This window comes from Podarcis muralis, chromosome 2 (genome assembly GCF_964188315.1).
Source record: "Podarcis muralis chromosome 2, rPodMur119.hap1.1, whole genome shotgun sequence".
NCBI lineage: Eukaryota > Metazoa > Chordata > Lepidosauria > Squamata > Lacertidae > Podarcis > Podarcis muralis.
In genome coordinates, this window is record NC_135656.1 from 119,901,081 (window position 1) to 119,915,554 (window position 14,474).

Genomic DNA, 14,474 nt, shown 5'->3' on the forward strand with positions numbered 1-14,474 from the left:
AGGTACTATTTCTGGGTTAGCGGAGTCTGTAACCTGAAGCGCCTGTAACCGCCCTGTGTAACGTTGTTTGAGGACTATCCCTGCCTCCAGGTCTGGTCCTGACCAGAAGGATACTGGATTCAGCAAGGGAAACCCACATTTCCTTCAGATGTGAAGGAAATAAGCAGCTATCTTATCTTTAAAAGACATCTGAAGGCAGCCCTGTTTAGGAAAGTTTTTAATATTTAATGCTGTATTGTTTTTAACACTCGATTGGGAGCCGCCCAGAGTGGCTGGGAAAACTCAGCCAGATGGGCGGGGTATAAATAAAAAAATTATTATTATTATTATTATTATTATTATTATTATTATTATTATTAACCTGAAGCATCTGTAACCCGAGGTACCACTGTATAACAGAGTACAGTGGTACCTCGGGTTACATATGCTTCAGGTTACATACGCTTCAGGTTACAGACTCCGCTAACCCAGAAATAGTACTTCGGGTTAAGAACTTTGCTTCAGGATGAGAACAGAAATCGTGCTCCAGCGGCGTGGCAGCAGCAGGAGGCTCCATTAGCTAAAATGGTGCTTCAGGTTAAGAACAGCTTCAGGTTAAGAACGGACCTCCGGAATGAATTAAGTACTTAACCTGAGGTACCATTGTATGGTCAATAGCATTGGCTGAGAAACTAACATGCCAGGCAATAGCAGCAAAGGGCAAACACAGTCCATATCCCTTATATGACATATGGCAAATGTTTATTGAATGCATAAATTGTTCAGACTGTGGCAGAGTTCCCCAGAACTCTTCTGGAAATGTGGCGTGATCTCTTAGAGTAATGAAATGAAACTTCAAACACATGGCATGATAAAAAGTCTGCAATTTTATCAGGACAAGTTTACTGTGGTAACAATTGTTTTCTCAAAATTTATCTTCTCTACCATGAAAACAAGTAAAAACAGTATTGAAAACAACAACATAAAAAGAGCTTCCTGGATCCAGTCAGTGGCCCAGATTGTTGATCTCAGATTGGTGTGTGAGATGAGACCAGAAGGAGCCTGGTCACGTTTCGCTGTGAACTACGGAGACTCAGCTCCTGCTCTATTAGCCCTATTTGATTTGCCAGAAGCGGCTTAGTCCTGCTGGCCACATGACCTGGAAGCTGTACGCTGGTTCCCTCGGCCAGTAAAGCGAGATGAGCGCTGCAACCCCAGAGTCGGCCACGACTGGACCTAATGGTCAGGGGTCCCTTTACCTTTACCTATCATGCTCCTTGATCCTAGCTTTCCTTCAGCCATTCTGATTTATACAGTGGTACCTCTGGTTAAGGGACGTGGGTGGCGCTGTGGTTAAACCACAGTATAGGACTTGCTGATCAGAAGGAGGGGTGAGCCCTTGTTGCTCGGTCCCTGCTCCTGCCAACCTAGCAGTTCGAAAGCACGTCAAAGTGCAAGTAGATAAATAGGTACCGCTCTGGCGGGAAGGTAAACGGTGTTTCCGTGCGCTGCTCTGGTTCACCAGAAGCGGCTTAGTTATGCTGGCCACATGACCCGGAAGCTGTACGCCGGCTCCCTCGCCCAATAAAGCGAGATGAGCGCCGCAACCCCAGAGTCAGCCACGACTGGATCTAATGATCAGGGGTCCCTTTACTTTTACCTTTACCTCTGGTTAAGTACTTAATTCATTCCGGAGGTCCGTTCTTAACCTGAAACTGTTCTTAACCTGAGGTACCACTTTAGCTAATGTGGCCTCCTGCTGCTGGAGCACGATTTCTGTTCTCATCCTGAAGCAATGTTCTTAACCCGAGGTACTATTTCTGGGTTAGTGGAGTCTCTAACCTGAAGCATCTGTAACCCGAGGTACCACTGTATAATCATATAATTGAGGAGTTGCAAGGGACCCCGAGGGTCATCTAGTCCAACCCCCTTGCCATGCAGGAATCCCAGCAGTAACTTGCATTTGAGGGGGAGTTACTTTTCTGCTGGCTTTGGGCTAATTTTCCTTTTCAGCTGATTTTCAGGAACATGTTTGTATTCATCAGAAATGTGCCAGATACACACAACTAGACGCTGTGTCCCTTTAAAAAGGGGGGAGGATATTGAGCATGATTTGTAGTGATTTTTAATGGCATCTATTGTTAATTTGTCCCTCCCTCGACTACAGCATGGATAGGCAAACTAAGGCCCATGGGCCAGATCCAGCCCAATCGCCTTCTAATTCCGGCCTGCGGGGAGTCCGGGAATCAGCGTGTTTTTACATGAGCAGAATGTGTCCTTTTATTTAAAATGCATCTCTGGGTTATTTGTGGGGCATAGGAATACATTCATTCCCCCCCCCAAAATATAGTCCGGCCCCAGACAAGGTCTGAGGGACAGTGGACTGGCCCCCTGCTGAAAAAGTTAGCTGACCCCTGGGCTAGAGACTCCACTTAGCCTGTCCTGAAGAACTGAGTGGCTGGAAACTAGAGTGGCTGTCAGAATTGAATCTGAGCAGTAGATAGATAGATAGATAGATAGATAGATAGATAGATAGATAGATAGATAGATAAATTTATTGTCATTGTCCGTATATACACAGTATACACAACAACGAAAATCAAACACCCACCCAAAGACCGGGTTCACATACACATTTGCACGTATCTCCAACACTCTCATCCTATTCAGACATAATCTATAAAAACATAACATAATCCAGAATATAACATAACCTATTAAAGACATAACATAACCTAAAATCCATCTCATTCCTTCCTACTCCCTGCTTGCTATTTCTTGCAACTGGCCCTGAGATCATTATTTAGTGCAATCAGAGCTCTTGGATAGAAACTATTCAGAAGGCGTGTGGTTCGTGTTTTCATTGTCCTATATCTTCTGCCCGAAGGCAACAGTTCAAAGAAGTTGTGAGCAGGATGGGTGGGATCTCTCAGGATATTGTGTGACTTCTTCAAAGTGTGAGACGTGAAGATCTCATCCAGGGTTGGTAGTTGGAGCCCAATAACATCCTGGGCAATTTTAATTATTCTCTGTAAAGCTTTTTTATCCGTTTCAGAGCTGCTCCCATACCATGATAATATACTATAGGTTAAGACACTCTCGATGGTACTGTGATAATAGGACAGAAGTAGGTGCTGAGATAGATTCAGTCCCCTGAACATTCTCAGGAAATACAACCTCCCCTGCACCTTCCTCACAACCATATTAATATTTGCAGTCCATGAGAGGTCCTCAGAGATATAAATGCCCAGGTATTTAAAACTACCAACCCTCTCCACCTCCTCGCCATTTATGTGCAATGGTAAAAAAAAGTAGAGGACTTTGGGCTTTCAGATTTCAGCGATGCCCTGTGCAAGGCTAAAATTTGGCGTAACCCCTCTCCTTCCCTCCCCAGCGTTGTTTCGGTGACCCTTGCAGGGCAGCAGCCTGCTTAAAAGGTAACGGGACCCCTGACCATTAGGTCCAGTCATGACCAACTCTCGGGTTGCGGCGCTCATCTCGCTTTACTGGCCAAGGGAGCCGGCGTACAGCTTCTGGGTCATGTGGCCAGCAGGACTAAGCTGCTTCTGGCGAACCAGAGCAGCACACGGAAACGCCATTTACCTTCCCGCTGGAGCGGTACCTATTTATCTACTTGCCCTTTGACGTGCTTTCCAACTGCTAGGTTGCCAGGAGCAGGGACCAAGCAACGGGAGCTCACCTCGTCGCGGGGATCCGAACCGCCGACCTTCTGTTACTCAAGCCTAAAACCGCCTCTGATCTGAGACTGATCTGGAAGCTGACTAGTGTGCATCCGAGGGTGAAAGGCACATCATCCTTGCCATTGATCCTGTAAGAGCCAGGGAGGGCACTATTTCCACTTAGAACATTTGTTTGTTTAAATCTGTATATGGCCCTTCCTCCCCTCCAGATAGGAAATTCCTGCATCGCCAGGGGTTGGGCTAGATGACCCTCGGGTCCCTTCCAAGGCCGACGATCCCAGGAGTCTCTCTCGCAAACTTGCAGAGCCAGATGCCGTCTCCCGGGGAAACGGGAAGGAGAGGATCGCTGGCTTTTAGGAACTCTCTCTCCTCCTAAGCGCAGACACTCCAAAGGCGCGCAGAGCCTCAGTGGCGCCCCGGGAGGCTGCACCCGGGGGTCAAATTTCCAGCCAAACCCTCTTGGTTGGGCTGGGCTGGGCGGGGTGGGGCTGCCTCCTGCCGGCGCCCATAAGAGGTCCGGGCGCGCAGCCGGGCGCAGCAGGTGGGGCGCGATGGCTCTGCGCGAGTGGCTTCTCTGGGCGCTGCCTTCCGCGGATCCCGGGGCTTGGATCGTGCTGCTCGGGGTGCTGCTGCTCTCGTGGCTGGCGCTGCGCCCTCTGCGGCTCTTGCGCGGCCCGGACGAGGTGGGCTACGCGGGCGAAGCCGGGTGCAGCCGCGCAGAGGCGGCCAGGCGAGCGCGCAGGAGCCGGCGGCTCGGGCAGCTGCCGCCCGTCTACCCCAACGGCTGGTTCCGCCTGCTGGATTCGGCGCAGCTGGCCCGCGGAGAGGTGCGCAACGTGGCTGCGCTGGGTAAGTGGGGTTCCGGAGCATGGGCAGCATGGGTTCCGGAGCATGGGCAGCTTGGAAATGGAGCCGTCTGCCGAGCGCGCACCGGAATCAGCTGCGCGTAAAAGCGCGCACCGGAATCCTGCTGCCAAGCGCGCGGCACAGTGCGCTGTTGGCAAGCCCTGCCAGGCGCCAGCCTCGGGATTCCACCCCTGGAAAGGAATCCAGCGTATCTCCACGAGGGTCGGTCGTAGCTTTGTCTCTGAAAGGTGGCTCGCTAGCTGCGGGGAACTCTTTCTGCCTTCCTTTCCACGGAGAGGCTTTCCATGACGCGACAGTCAGGAATGGCAGCTATAAAATCCCGGAATGATTGACAGGGAAGGGAGCCCGGGGTCATCTAGTCCAGCCCCCTGCAAGGCAGGAATCTCAGCTCAAGAGTCGCTGGCAATCTCTGTTGAAGAAAACAAACAAACACTCCAATTACATTCAGAAAAGACCGCAGTCAATAGAATCTTTCTTCTGAGACACCTGCGAGAATATATACTACGGGAAGCACATTTTGCAAAATGCTTTTTATTCCTGCATTGCAAGGGATTCGGCTAGATGACCCTCTGGTGTGTGTATGTGGCAACTTGAATGCTGGAAATCTTAAATCAGGGGTAGGCAAACTCAGGCCCAGGGCCGGATCCGGCCCAATTGCCTTCTCAATCCAGCCCACGCATGGTCCAGGAATCAGTGTGTTTTTACATGAGTAGAATGTGTCCTTTTATTTAAAATGCATCTCTAGGTTATTTGTGGGGCAGAGGAATTTGTTCACCCCCCCCCCCAATATAGTCCAGCCCCCACAAGGTCTGAGGGACAGTGGACTGGCCCACGGCTGAAAAAGGTTGCTGACCCCTGCCTTAAATTCTGCTCTCCGTCTGCAAAGGTGGGCAACCAAGGCCCAGGGCCTGGAAACCAAGCCTTGGGAGGGAGCTGGGTCTGTTTAACCTGCAAAAGAGGAGACTGAGAGGAGACATGATAGCCATCTTCAAATATCTCAAGGGGTGTCCCATGGAAGATGGCGCAAGATTGTTTCCTCCTGCTCTGGAGGGTAGGACTCGCACCCATGGCTTCAAGTTACAAGGAAGAAGATTCCAATGAAACATCAGGAAGAACTTTCTGATAGTAAGAGGCATTCAGCAGTGGAACCGTCTCCCTCTGGAGTTTGCAGACTCTTGGAGGTTTTAAACTTGGAGGTTTTAAAGCAGAGGTTGGGTGGCCATCTGTCAGGGATGCTTTAGCTGAGTTTATTCCTGCATTGCAGAGGGTTGGACTAGATGACCCTTGGTGTCCCTTCCAATTTTATAGCTCCATGACTTTCCCTTTCTCCAGTGTGGTGAGCCAGTGTGGTGTAGTGGTTAAGAGCGGTAGTCTCGTAATCTGGGAAACCAGGTTTGCGTCTCCGCTCCTCCACATGCGGCTGCTGGGTGACCTTGGGCCAGTCACACTTTTCTGAAGTCTCTCAGACTCACTCACCTCATAGAGTGTTTGTTGTGGGGGAGGAAGGGAAAGGAGAATGTTAGCCGCTTTGAGACTCCTTAAAGGGAGTGAAAGGCGGGGTATCAAATCCAAACTCTTCTTCTTCTTCTTCCTCCTCCTCCTCCTCCTCTTCGCTGTCAGCACTTTGCAGATGTGTTTGGCAGAAAAGACAAAATCAGTGGGTGCTGACAGGCAGCGCTCAGAGGCCAACAATTTTTCTTAAAAAATGCACATCCCCATTCAGTTTTTGTCCTCTGAACTGCAGGTTTTGGTACCCTCCTGCAACTGAAACCGTTCCGAACAATCCTGTCTACACAGGAAACTCGAATCCGGTCTCAGACTGTTTTAAGAACTTCTCATTGGCTCCCAGCCCCAAAGTGCTGCCCTGTTTGTTTTAAAGAGTTAGATTAGAGGGGGGGACTTGGAGGGCAGGAGAGTGACGGCAGCTGCTGGGAGGGGTGCTGCTGCCCCTGCCCCTCCCTGCGAAGCTCTGCCCAAACCCCATCACCAGTACTAGAAATTCCCCAGGTGGCTGGCACATTTTGCGACCGGCGCAGGTCCGATTGCGACCACGTGGAGACCTTTGGATGCTATGTTGGCGGCTGACATCTGCATTTTGCTGGGCCCTCCAGCTTTCTTAAGCAGTGAAGCAGAAGAGCTTTATTCACTGCATTCATATCCCACCTTTTTCTCCAAAGAGTACATGGTTAGTAATAGTAATTTATTATTTGTACCCCGCCCACCTGGCTGGGTTTCCCCAGCCACTCTGGGTGTCTTCCAACAAAGATTAAAAATACATTATAATGTCACATATTAAAAACTTCCCTGAACAGGGCTGCCTTCAGATGTCTAAAAGTCTGGTAGTTGTTGTTCTCTTTGACATCTGGTGGGAGGGCGTTCCACAGGGAGGGTGCCTCTACCGAGAAGGCCCTCTGCCTGGTTCCCTGTAACCTTACTTCTCACAGCGAGGGAACCGTCAGAAGGCCCTCGGCACTGGACCTCAGTGTCCGGGCTGGATGATGGGGGCAGAGACACTCCTTCAGGTATACTGGGCTGAGGCTGTTTAGGGCTTTAAAGGTCAGCACCAACACTTTGAATTGTGCTCAGAAACGTGCTGGAGCCAATGTAGGTCTTTTAGGACTGGTGTTATATGGTCTCGGTGGTCGCTCCCAGTCACACACACCCTCTGTTAATCCCTACAACGACCCTGTGAGGTAGGTGAAGAGGCTGCGACTGACTCCAAGGTCACCCAGTGAGCTTCAGGACGGAGTGGAGGAATTTGAACCCCAATCTCACAGTTCCTCATCCGACACTCTAACCACTACACCCCACTGCCTTCCTAGAGTCCTTCTACTACGAGGTAGCTCTATAAATTAAGTAAGTAAATAAATATAGGCAAAGCAAAGTGACCTGAAATATTCTCCTTGAAGCATGTTTTATTCCGGATTGTTTTATTTCACATTTAAATGTATTGTCAGCAGCTTGGAGATTTTTTTCTTTAAACTATAAAACAGTATAGAAATGCAATGAATAACAATACCAATAATAATAATAATATATTTCACCTCAAAAAAAGGCACCTGGATATTCTGTTCTGGCGATCGTAACCTAGGTTTAAGGTGCTATTTAAGCTTATATATCTGAGTTTCCAACACTGGAAATGCATAATAATAATAATAATAATAATAATAATAATAATAATAAATTTCATTGGTAGGAAAAAATGATGCCTAGGTACTCTGTTGTGGCAACCGCAATCTAGGTTTAAGGTGCCATTTGGCAATCAGCTTCTAAGTCTGAATTTCTAGCACTGCCCATCGCCCAACCACCACATTTTTTTACAATTGCGTACGGCAGTGTTCAAAACTCCCATTGTCCTAGGTGCATTTTGTGACAGGGACTTTCATTAGCGTGGGCAGTCTATGAGCTCTGGGCACAGTGCTATGCCTAAGATTTCAGATTAAAACTGCAGAGTGGAAGGAAAGGGGGACCATTTTCTGCCTCCCCACTTCCAGCTACTCTCTGAAGATTAAGAGACCCTCTTAAGAAGATTAGGGGATGTGGGCAGGGGAAGGATTAGGCCATGCGACAAATGAACACAATATTTTAGCTGCAGTTCATTCATTTTCAGCTTTGTATTAAAACTATATTTCATTGATGCACCCATAACCTAGGTTTAAGGTGCCATTCAGCTCCTAGCTTTCACACCTCAGTTTCTATCGCTGGCGTACAGGGTGGCAAAACCTGGGTGCCCCTTGCCGTCTCCTGGCACCCACTGCCAACTCCTTTCTCTGCCCGACTTGGAGCAGCCCACCCAGAAGCCGGGCAATTTTCTTTCCCCACTTCTTCTCTTCGTTGCTCCTTGTTTTAGAAACTCTCAATGCTGTTTGCCTACACAGAGCTCCGCATCTTCTTCATCCCACTGGTGGCCTTGGAGATGTTGAGGAAACTCAAACCTTGCCAAGCCTCGTTGCCAGAGCTTCTTTCGTTGGCTCACCCACGGTTGCCGGCGATACACCCTTTAATCAAACCAGGAACAAAGCGAGCCGTTTGCCTTTTGTAGCGAGTTACTCGGCGAGTTGTTTGCAATAACTGGGTTGCGGTGTTGCCAGAAGGCTTTATGGCCTCAATATCCATTCGGCCATTCACAAAAGGGTGTGTGTGCATTTTTTGTGTGCCTGCTGCAAAGCTGAGCAAGCCTTCAGAAAACAGCTATTTGACTTTCCAAAGACATCTGAAGGCTGCCCTGTACAGGGAAGTTTTTCATGGTTGATGTTTTATAGTGTTTTAAATATTTTGTTGGGTGCCGCCCAGAGTGGCTAGGGCAACCCAGTCAGACGGGAAGCATATAAATAAGATAATAATAGTTCAAATTCTTTTTTTGCGAACCACCAGCTCTTAGAAGTGGTAATTTCTTTACCTATTTACCAGTGGCGTAGCGTGGGGGGTGCAGGGGGGGCCGGCTGCACCGGGCGCAACATCTGGGGTTAGGGCAAATCCACAGGTTAGGGGGCGCAAATTACTTGCCTTGCCCCGGGTGCTGACAACCCACGCTACGCCACTGCTATTTACTGATCACATATCCTACCTCGGTAAGTCTTAAAAAACAGACCCAGTAAGGTAGGCCTGATATTGCAGCCAGAAGCAGACATTGTTAGAAACTGAGATACATAAGCTAATTGCCAAATTCCTGCATTGCAGGGGGTTGGGCTAGATGACCTTTGGGTCCCTTCCAACTCTATGGTAATTGCACCTTAAACCTGGCTTGCGGTTGCCACCACGGAATGTGTAAGCATCTCTTTTTCTCTTTTTTGCAATGGCATTTCTTATTCTTATCATTCAGTTCATTTCTATCCTGCTTTATGTTTTAAAGGAAAAATTTCCAACACGTTCAAACATCCAATCAGACCATCAAGCTCCTTGGAAAATATTTCAGATCCTTCTTGAAGGGATATTTTGCTTTCCTCATCTTTATGGGCCGACTTAATTTGGGAAGGCAGTGAGGTGTAGTGGCTGGAGCATGGGTAGGCAAACTAAGAACCAGGGGCCAGATCTGGCCCAATCGCCTTCTCAATCCGGCCTGCAGACGGTCCGGGAATCAGAGTGTTTTTACGTGATTAGAATGTGTCCTTTTATTTAAAATGCATCTCTGGGTTATTTGTGGGGCATAGGAATTCGTTCATTATTTTTTTTTCAAAATATAGTCCGGCCCCCCACAAGGTCTGAGGGGCGGTGGACAGGCCCCCTGCTGAAAAAGTTTGCTGACCCCTGGGCTAGAGGGTCGGACCAGAACCTGGGAGATCCGGGTTGAAGTCCCCACTCAGTCATGAAACTGACAGGGTGACGTTGGAGTGGGCCGCTGCCTTTTAGCCTGCCCCACAGGGCTGTTGTAGGGCTCAACTAAGCAAGGAAGTGAACCATGTGCCCTTGGAGAATAAAGGTGGGATATAAATGTCATAAACAAACTCTCTTGCTTATCTGCTAAAGAAAGCTGGAGGGAGCAGCCAGGTAAGATGTCAGTCGCTAACCGGGCACCCAGAAATCTCCACACGGGGATGTGTTCCTTAGGGAATCTCGCCTCAGCAAGGAAGGTCAAGTTTAGAGACACCAGCTCTCGGTAGGATGTGCACAAAAGCTTCTCATACAATTGAAAGGATAAGGACCCTGGAATAAGTCCAACCCCCTGCAAAGCACGAATCCTTTGCCTAGGCCTGGACTTGAACTCATGACCCTGGCATTCAGAGCCTCGTGTTCTACTGACAGAGCTATCTCAGTGTCCCACTTTCTTCCGGGCCTTTTCAAGCAAAGATGAGTTTGGCGGATCTCTGGCGCTCTCCGTATTGTATTCCGTGTAATTGCAGAATTGGAAGGGACTTCGAGGGTCCTCTAGTCTAACCCCCTTCGAGGCAGGAATGTGCCGCTGTCCTTTACAGGGATCGAACCTGCAGCCTTGGCAGACTCTTTTTTTGCTGCCTTCTTCACGGAGCGGCCAGCTCCTGGCTTTCTCACCCCAGCGGAGGCATTCCTAAAGGATTCAGAACGAACCTTTCTCCAGTTCCCCAGCCAGTGCGGCAGAGCCGGAAAAACGAGTTGTGGAAGTGTGCGGCATGTCAAAGGCAAGACCTCGCTGCCTTGTTCGACTTTGCAATCGAAGAATTGTTGATCTGGATGGGTCCCCAGGGTCATCTAGTCCAGCCCGCTTGAAGCAGGACCTTTTTGCCCAATGAGGGGCTCGAACCCATGACCGAGAAGAGCCCATCGCAATAAGGAAGAAAGCGTGGGCATTTAGGGCCTGCGGCCGAAAGCAGATTCAAGTCAGCTTCATTAAGGTGCCACCCAAAAATGTTGACTTTCCTCCAAATTGATGTTCTAGTTGTGCGCTGGCTTGTGGACATGGTGTGCCGCCCCACCAATGGGGTAAACCAAGGTGACATGCTGACACCCCAGCAGCCAACCTTGTCTGATGACGGACTCCAAACGGATGCCAAGGTTTTGTCCTCGTTTTGCGCCACTCCCAGACTCAGCAATTGACACTTGAACTGGGAGCTAATGTGAAAGAAAGGGTGAGAGTTTAGCTAAGGCCGCAGGTGGGACGTGGGTTAAACCACAGAGCCTAGGGCTTGCCAATCAGGTCGGCGTTTCGAATCCCCACGACGGGGTGGGCTCCCGTTGCTCAGTCCCTGCTCCTGCCCACCTAGCAGTTCGAAAGCACGTCAAAGTGCAAGTAGATAAATAGCAGCGGCGTAGCGTGGGTTGTCAGCACCCGGGGCAAGGCAAGTAATTTGCGCCCCCTAACCCGGGGCAAGGCAAGTAATTTGCGCCCCCTAACCCCTAACCTGCTGCCGCTGCCAGCTTCTTCTTGCTGCTGCCTGGGCTGGGGTATTTACGGTAAGGTAGCCACGGCAGCGGCGGCGGGTCCGTGTCAGGTGATCTGAGGCGAGTTGCCGCTGGCGCTGCCGCCCAAACGACGCCGCTTGCCCGGAGGAGGAGGAGGGCAGAGAGGCAAGGAAAATGCAACATGGCCCAGCAGCTGCAGCAGCGGCGGCGGGGCTGTGAGGAGGGGCTGCCTGGCGCGCCCTCCGCGGCCCTGACGCGCGGGGACCGCGGCAAGCGGAGAGCCGCTGCCAGCTCGTCGGTTCCACGAGACATGGGGCTCTGCTACAGCCTGCACCCGAGGCTCTTCGGCGACGAGTGCCCCCCCCAGATGTTGCGCCCGGTGCGGCCGGCCCCCCTGCACCCCCACGCTACGCCACTGATAAATAGGGAAGGTAAATGGCATTTCTGTGCACTGCTCTGGTTTGCCAGAAGCGGCTTAGTCATGCTGGCCACATGACCAGGAAGCTGTACGCCGGCTCCCTCAGCCAATAAAGCGAGAGGAGCGCCGCAACCCCAGAGTCGGTCACAGCTGGACCTGATGGTCAGGAGTCCCTTTAACCTTTACCTTTAAGGCTGCAGGTTCGATCCCTGTAAAGGATAGCTGCATCTTCCTGCATTGCAGGGGCCTGGATGACCCTCAGATCCCTTCCGAGCCTGCTGTTTTCATAGAACCCTAGAATGGTCAAGTTGGAAGGGACCTCGCCGGTCATCTAGTGTAACCCCTGTGACACAGGACTCCCCTCCCCGGTGGGTCTCGAACCCGCAACCCGGAGATTAAAAGTCTCCACCCAAGTCCAAGCGAATCCAAGCTTCCGGGCAGGAGGTTTCCATTGCTTGGTGCAGGCTTCAGAAGGCAACACCCAGCCCGCAAGGCCCACAGCAAAGAGGCTTCACCCTTTGCATTTCTGACCCACGTGGGTTCGAGTCCTTTGTTGGGCTGAAGATTCCTGCATTGGGCTAGACCAGGCATAGGCAAACTCTGCCCCTCCAGATGTTTTGGAACTACAATTCCCATCATCCCTAGCTAACAAGGCCAATGGTCAGGGATGATAGGAACTGTAGTCTCAAAACATCTGGAGGGCCGGGGTTGGGCTAGATGACCCGCAGGGTCCCTTCCCACTCGACAGCTCTAGGACTCTCCAAAAGCAGCCGCCTTTTGCATCAAGCATTTCTGCTTTGGACTGAGTGAGATGTTAAAAAAAAGAAAGAAAACGGGGCGATCTGTCCTGGAAGAACCCTGGGGAAAAGGTCGCTGGGGTGACCCCGGCCTTGTTGCTGCTTGCGAAGGGGATCCCACCGCAGACGGGACTTTGGACCACCCCGAAACATCAGTCTGCCACTGCCCAGACTGAGTTTCCGGCTGCCCCACCCCAGCGGAGGCATTCTCAACAGCTTTTGCTTGACCCTTCCTCCAGTTCCTCACTCCCTGCGGCAGAGCCAGAAAAGCAGGTTGGCAAAGTGAGCAGCGTGCCAAAGGCAGACCGCCTCCCCCTCCGCCCTGCTCAGCCTTGGAACCGTCAAGTTGGAAGGGACCCCCAGGGTCATCTAGACCAACCCCTGGCAAAACAGGTATCTTCTGCCCAACGCGGGACTCGAACCCACAACCCTGAGATTCAGTGAATCCTGCTCTTCCGACTGAACTATTTCATAGAATTCTATAATTATCAAGTTGGGAGCGACCTCCAGTCATCTAGTCTAACCCCCTGCAAAGCAAGAATCTTCTGCCCCAAATGGGGCCCGATTATCCTTTCTTCTGTCTTTCCAGGGAACATATTCACGTCCAGAGAGCTTCCTAACCGGATCGTTTCTGAGAGAATTTAAGCGCTCTTTGGCAGAGCGGCCAACTTACCATGTTGCTCCGCCTTGGCAGTTTCAGCGCTGCTGACTCTCAAAACTTTGGGATTGTCCAAAAAGACACCACCAAAAACGAATCAATTTGAGTCAGACTACTCCAGTGGAGGGGGACGCGGGTGGCGCTGTGGGTTAAAGCCTCAGCGCCTAGGGCTTGCCGATCGAAAGGTCGGCGGTTCGAATCCCCGCAGCGGGGTGCGCTCCCGTTGCTCGGTCCCAGCGCCTGCCAACCTAGCAGTTCGAAAGCACCCCCGGGTGCAAGTAGATAAATAGGGACCGCTTACTAGCGGGAAGGTAAACGGCGTTTCCGTGTGCGGCTCTGGCTCGCCAGATGCAGCTTGTCACGCTGGCCACGTGACCCGGAAGTGTCTCCGGACAGCGCTGGCTCCTGGCCTCTTGAGTGAGATGAGCGCACAACCCTAGAGTCTTGCAAGAGTGGCCCGTACGAGCAGGGGTACCTTTACCTTTTTACTCCAGTGGGGTCAGTTAGACCCAGGTTGTTGTTTTTTTAAGCAATGTGGGTTTGAGTCCCACATTGGGCAAAAGATTCCTGGCTTGCAGGGGGTTGGACTAGATGACCCCCGGGATCCCCTCCAACTCGAAAATTCTGGGATTCTGTGAGCGAGAAGTGGCACGAGGTCTGTGCAGCGGGAAAAGAGGCTGTCCCTGGGTGCTGATAAGCCCTTCTGGCTCCTTTGCTTGCCCCCCATGGATGAGGCTGGGCCGAGGGCAGTGGCTTCAGATGGAAAAACGTCTCCCGGTTGACCTTGAGAAATGCGTTTCCTGCAGTCCAGTTTAGCAGGCCCTTCTGCTCCCAGCCAAATCTTCACACTGCTTGTAAATCCAGCACAAGCTCCAAGTGTCCCTATTTCCCAGGGACGTCCCTGATTTAGAGAAGCCATCCTGGTTTCTAATTTGATCCCGGAATGTCCCGCTTTTCCTTCGGACGTCCCTATTTTCACTGGAAAAATGTTGGACGGTATGGAGTTATCTGACACCCAAATCATTTGAAGGTACAGTCATACCTTGGTTTTCAAACAGCTTAATTCTTGAACGTTTTGGTTCCTGAATGCCGCAAACCCGGAAGTGACTGTTCCGGTTTGCAAACTATTTTTGGAAGCCAAATATCCAACAGGGATTCCATGGCTTCCGATTGGCCTGCAGGAGTTTCCTGCAGCCAATCAGAAGCTGCGCTTTGGTTTCTGAACGTTTTGGAAGTCG

At 50.8% G+C, this 14,474-nt stretch overlaps 1 protein-coding gene across 1 annotated transcript in view; it reads left to right on the forward strand.

The window, feature by feature from the left end:
• The first annotated feature begins 4,183 nt into the window (after positions 1-4,183).
• LOC114592320 (cholesterol 7-desaturase nvd-like) overlaps positions 4,184-14,474 on the forward strand; it is a 31,817-nt gene continuing 21,526 nt past the window's right edge. The window contains exon 1 of the mRNA XM_028720406.2: positions 4,184-4,529. Coding sequence (XP_028576239.2) covers positions 4,232-4,529 — 298 coding nt within the window. The 5' untranslated portion in view covers positions 4,184-4,231. The remainder of the gene's footprint in view (positions 4,530-14,474) is intronic.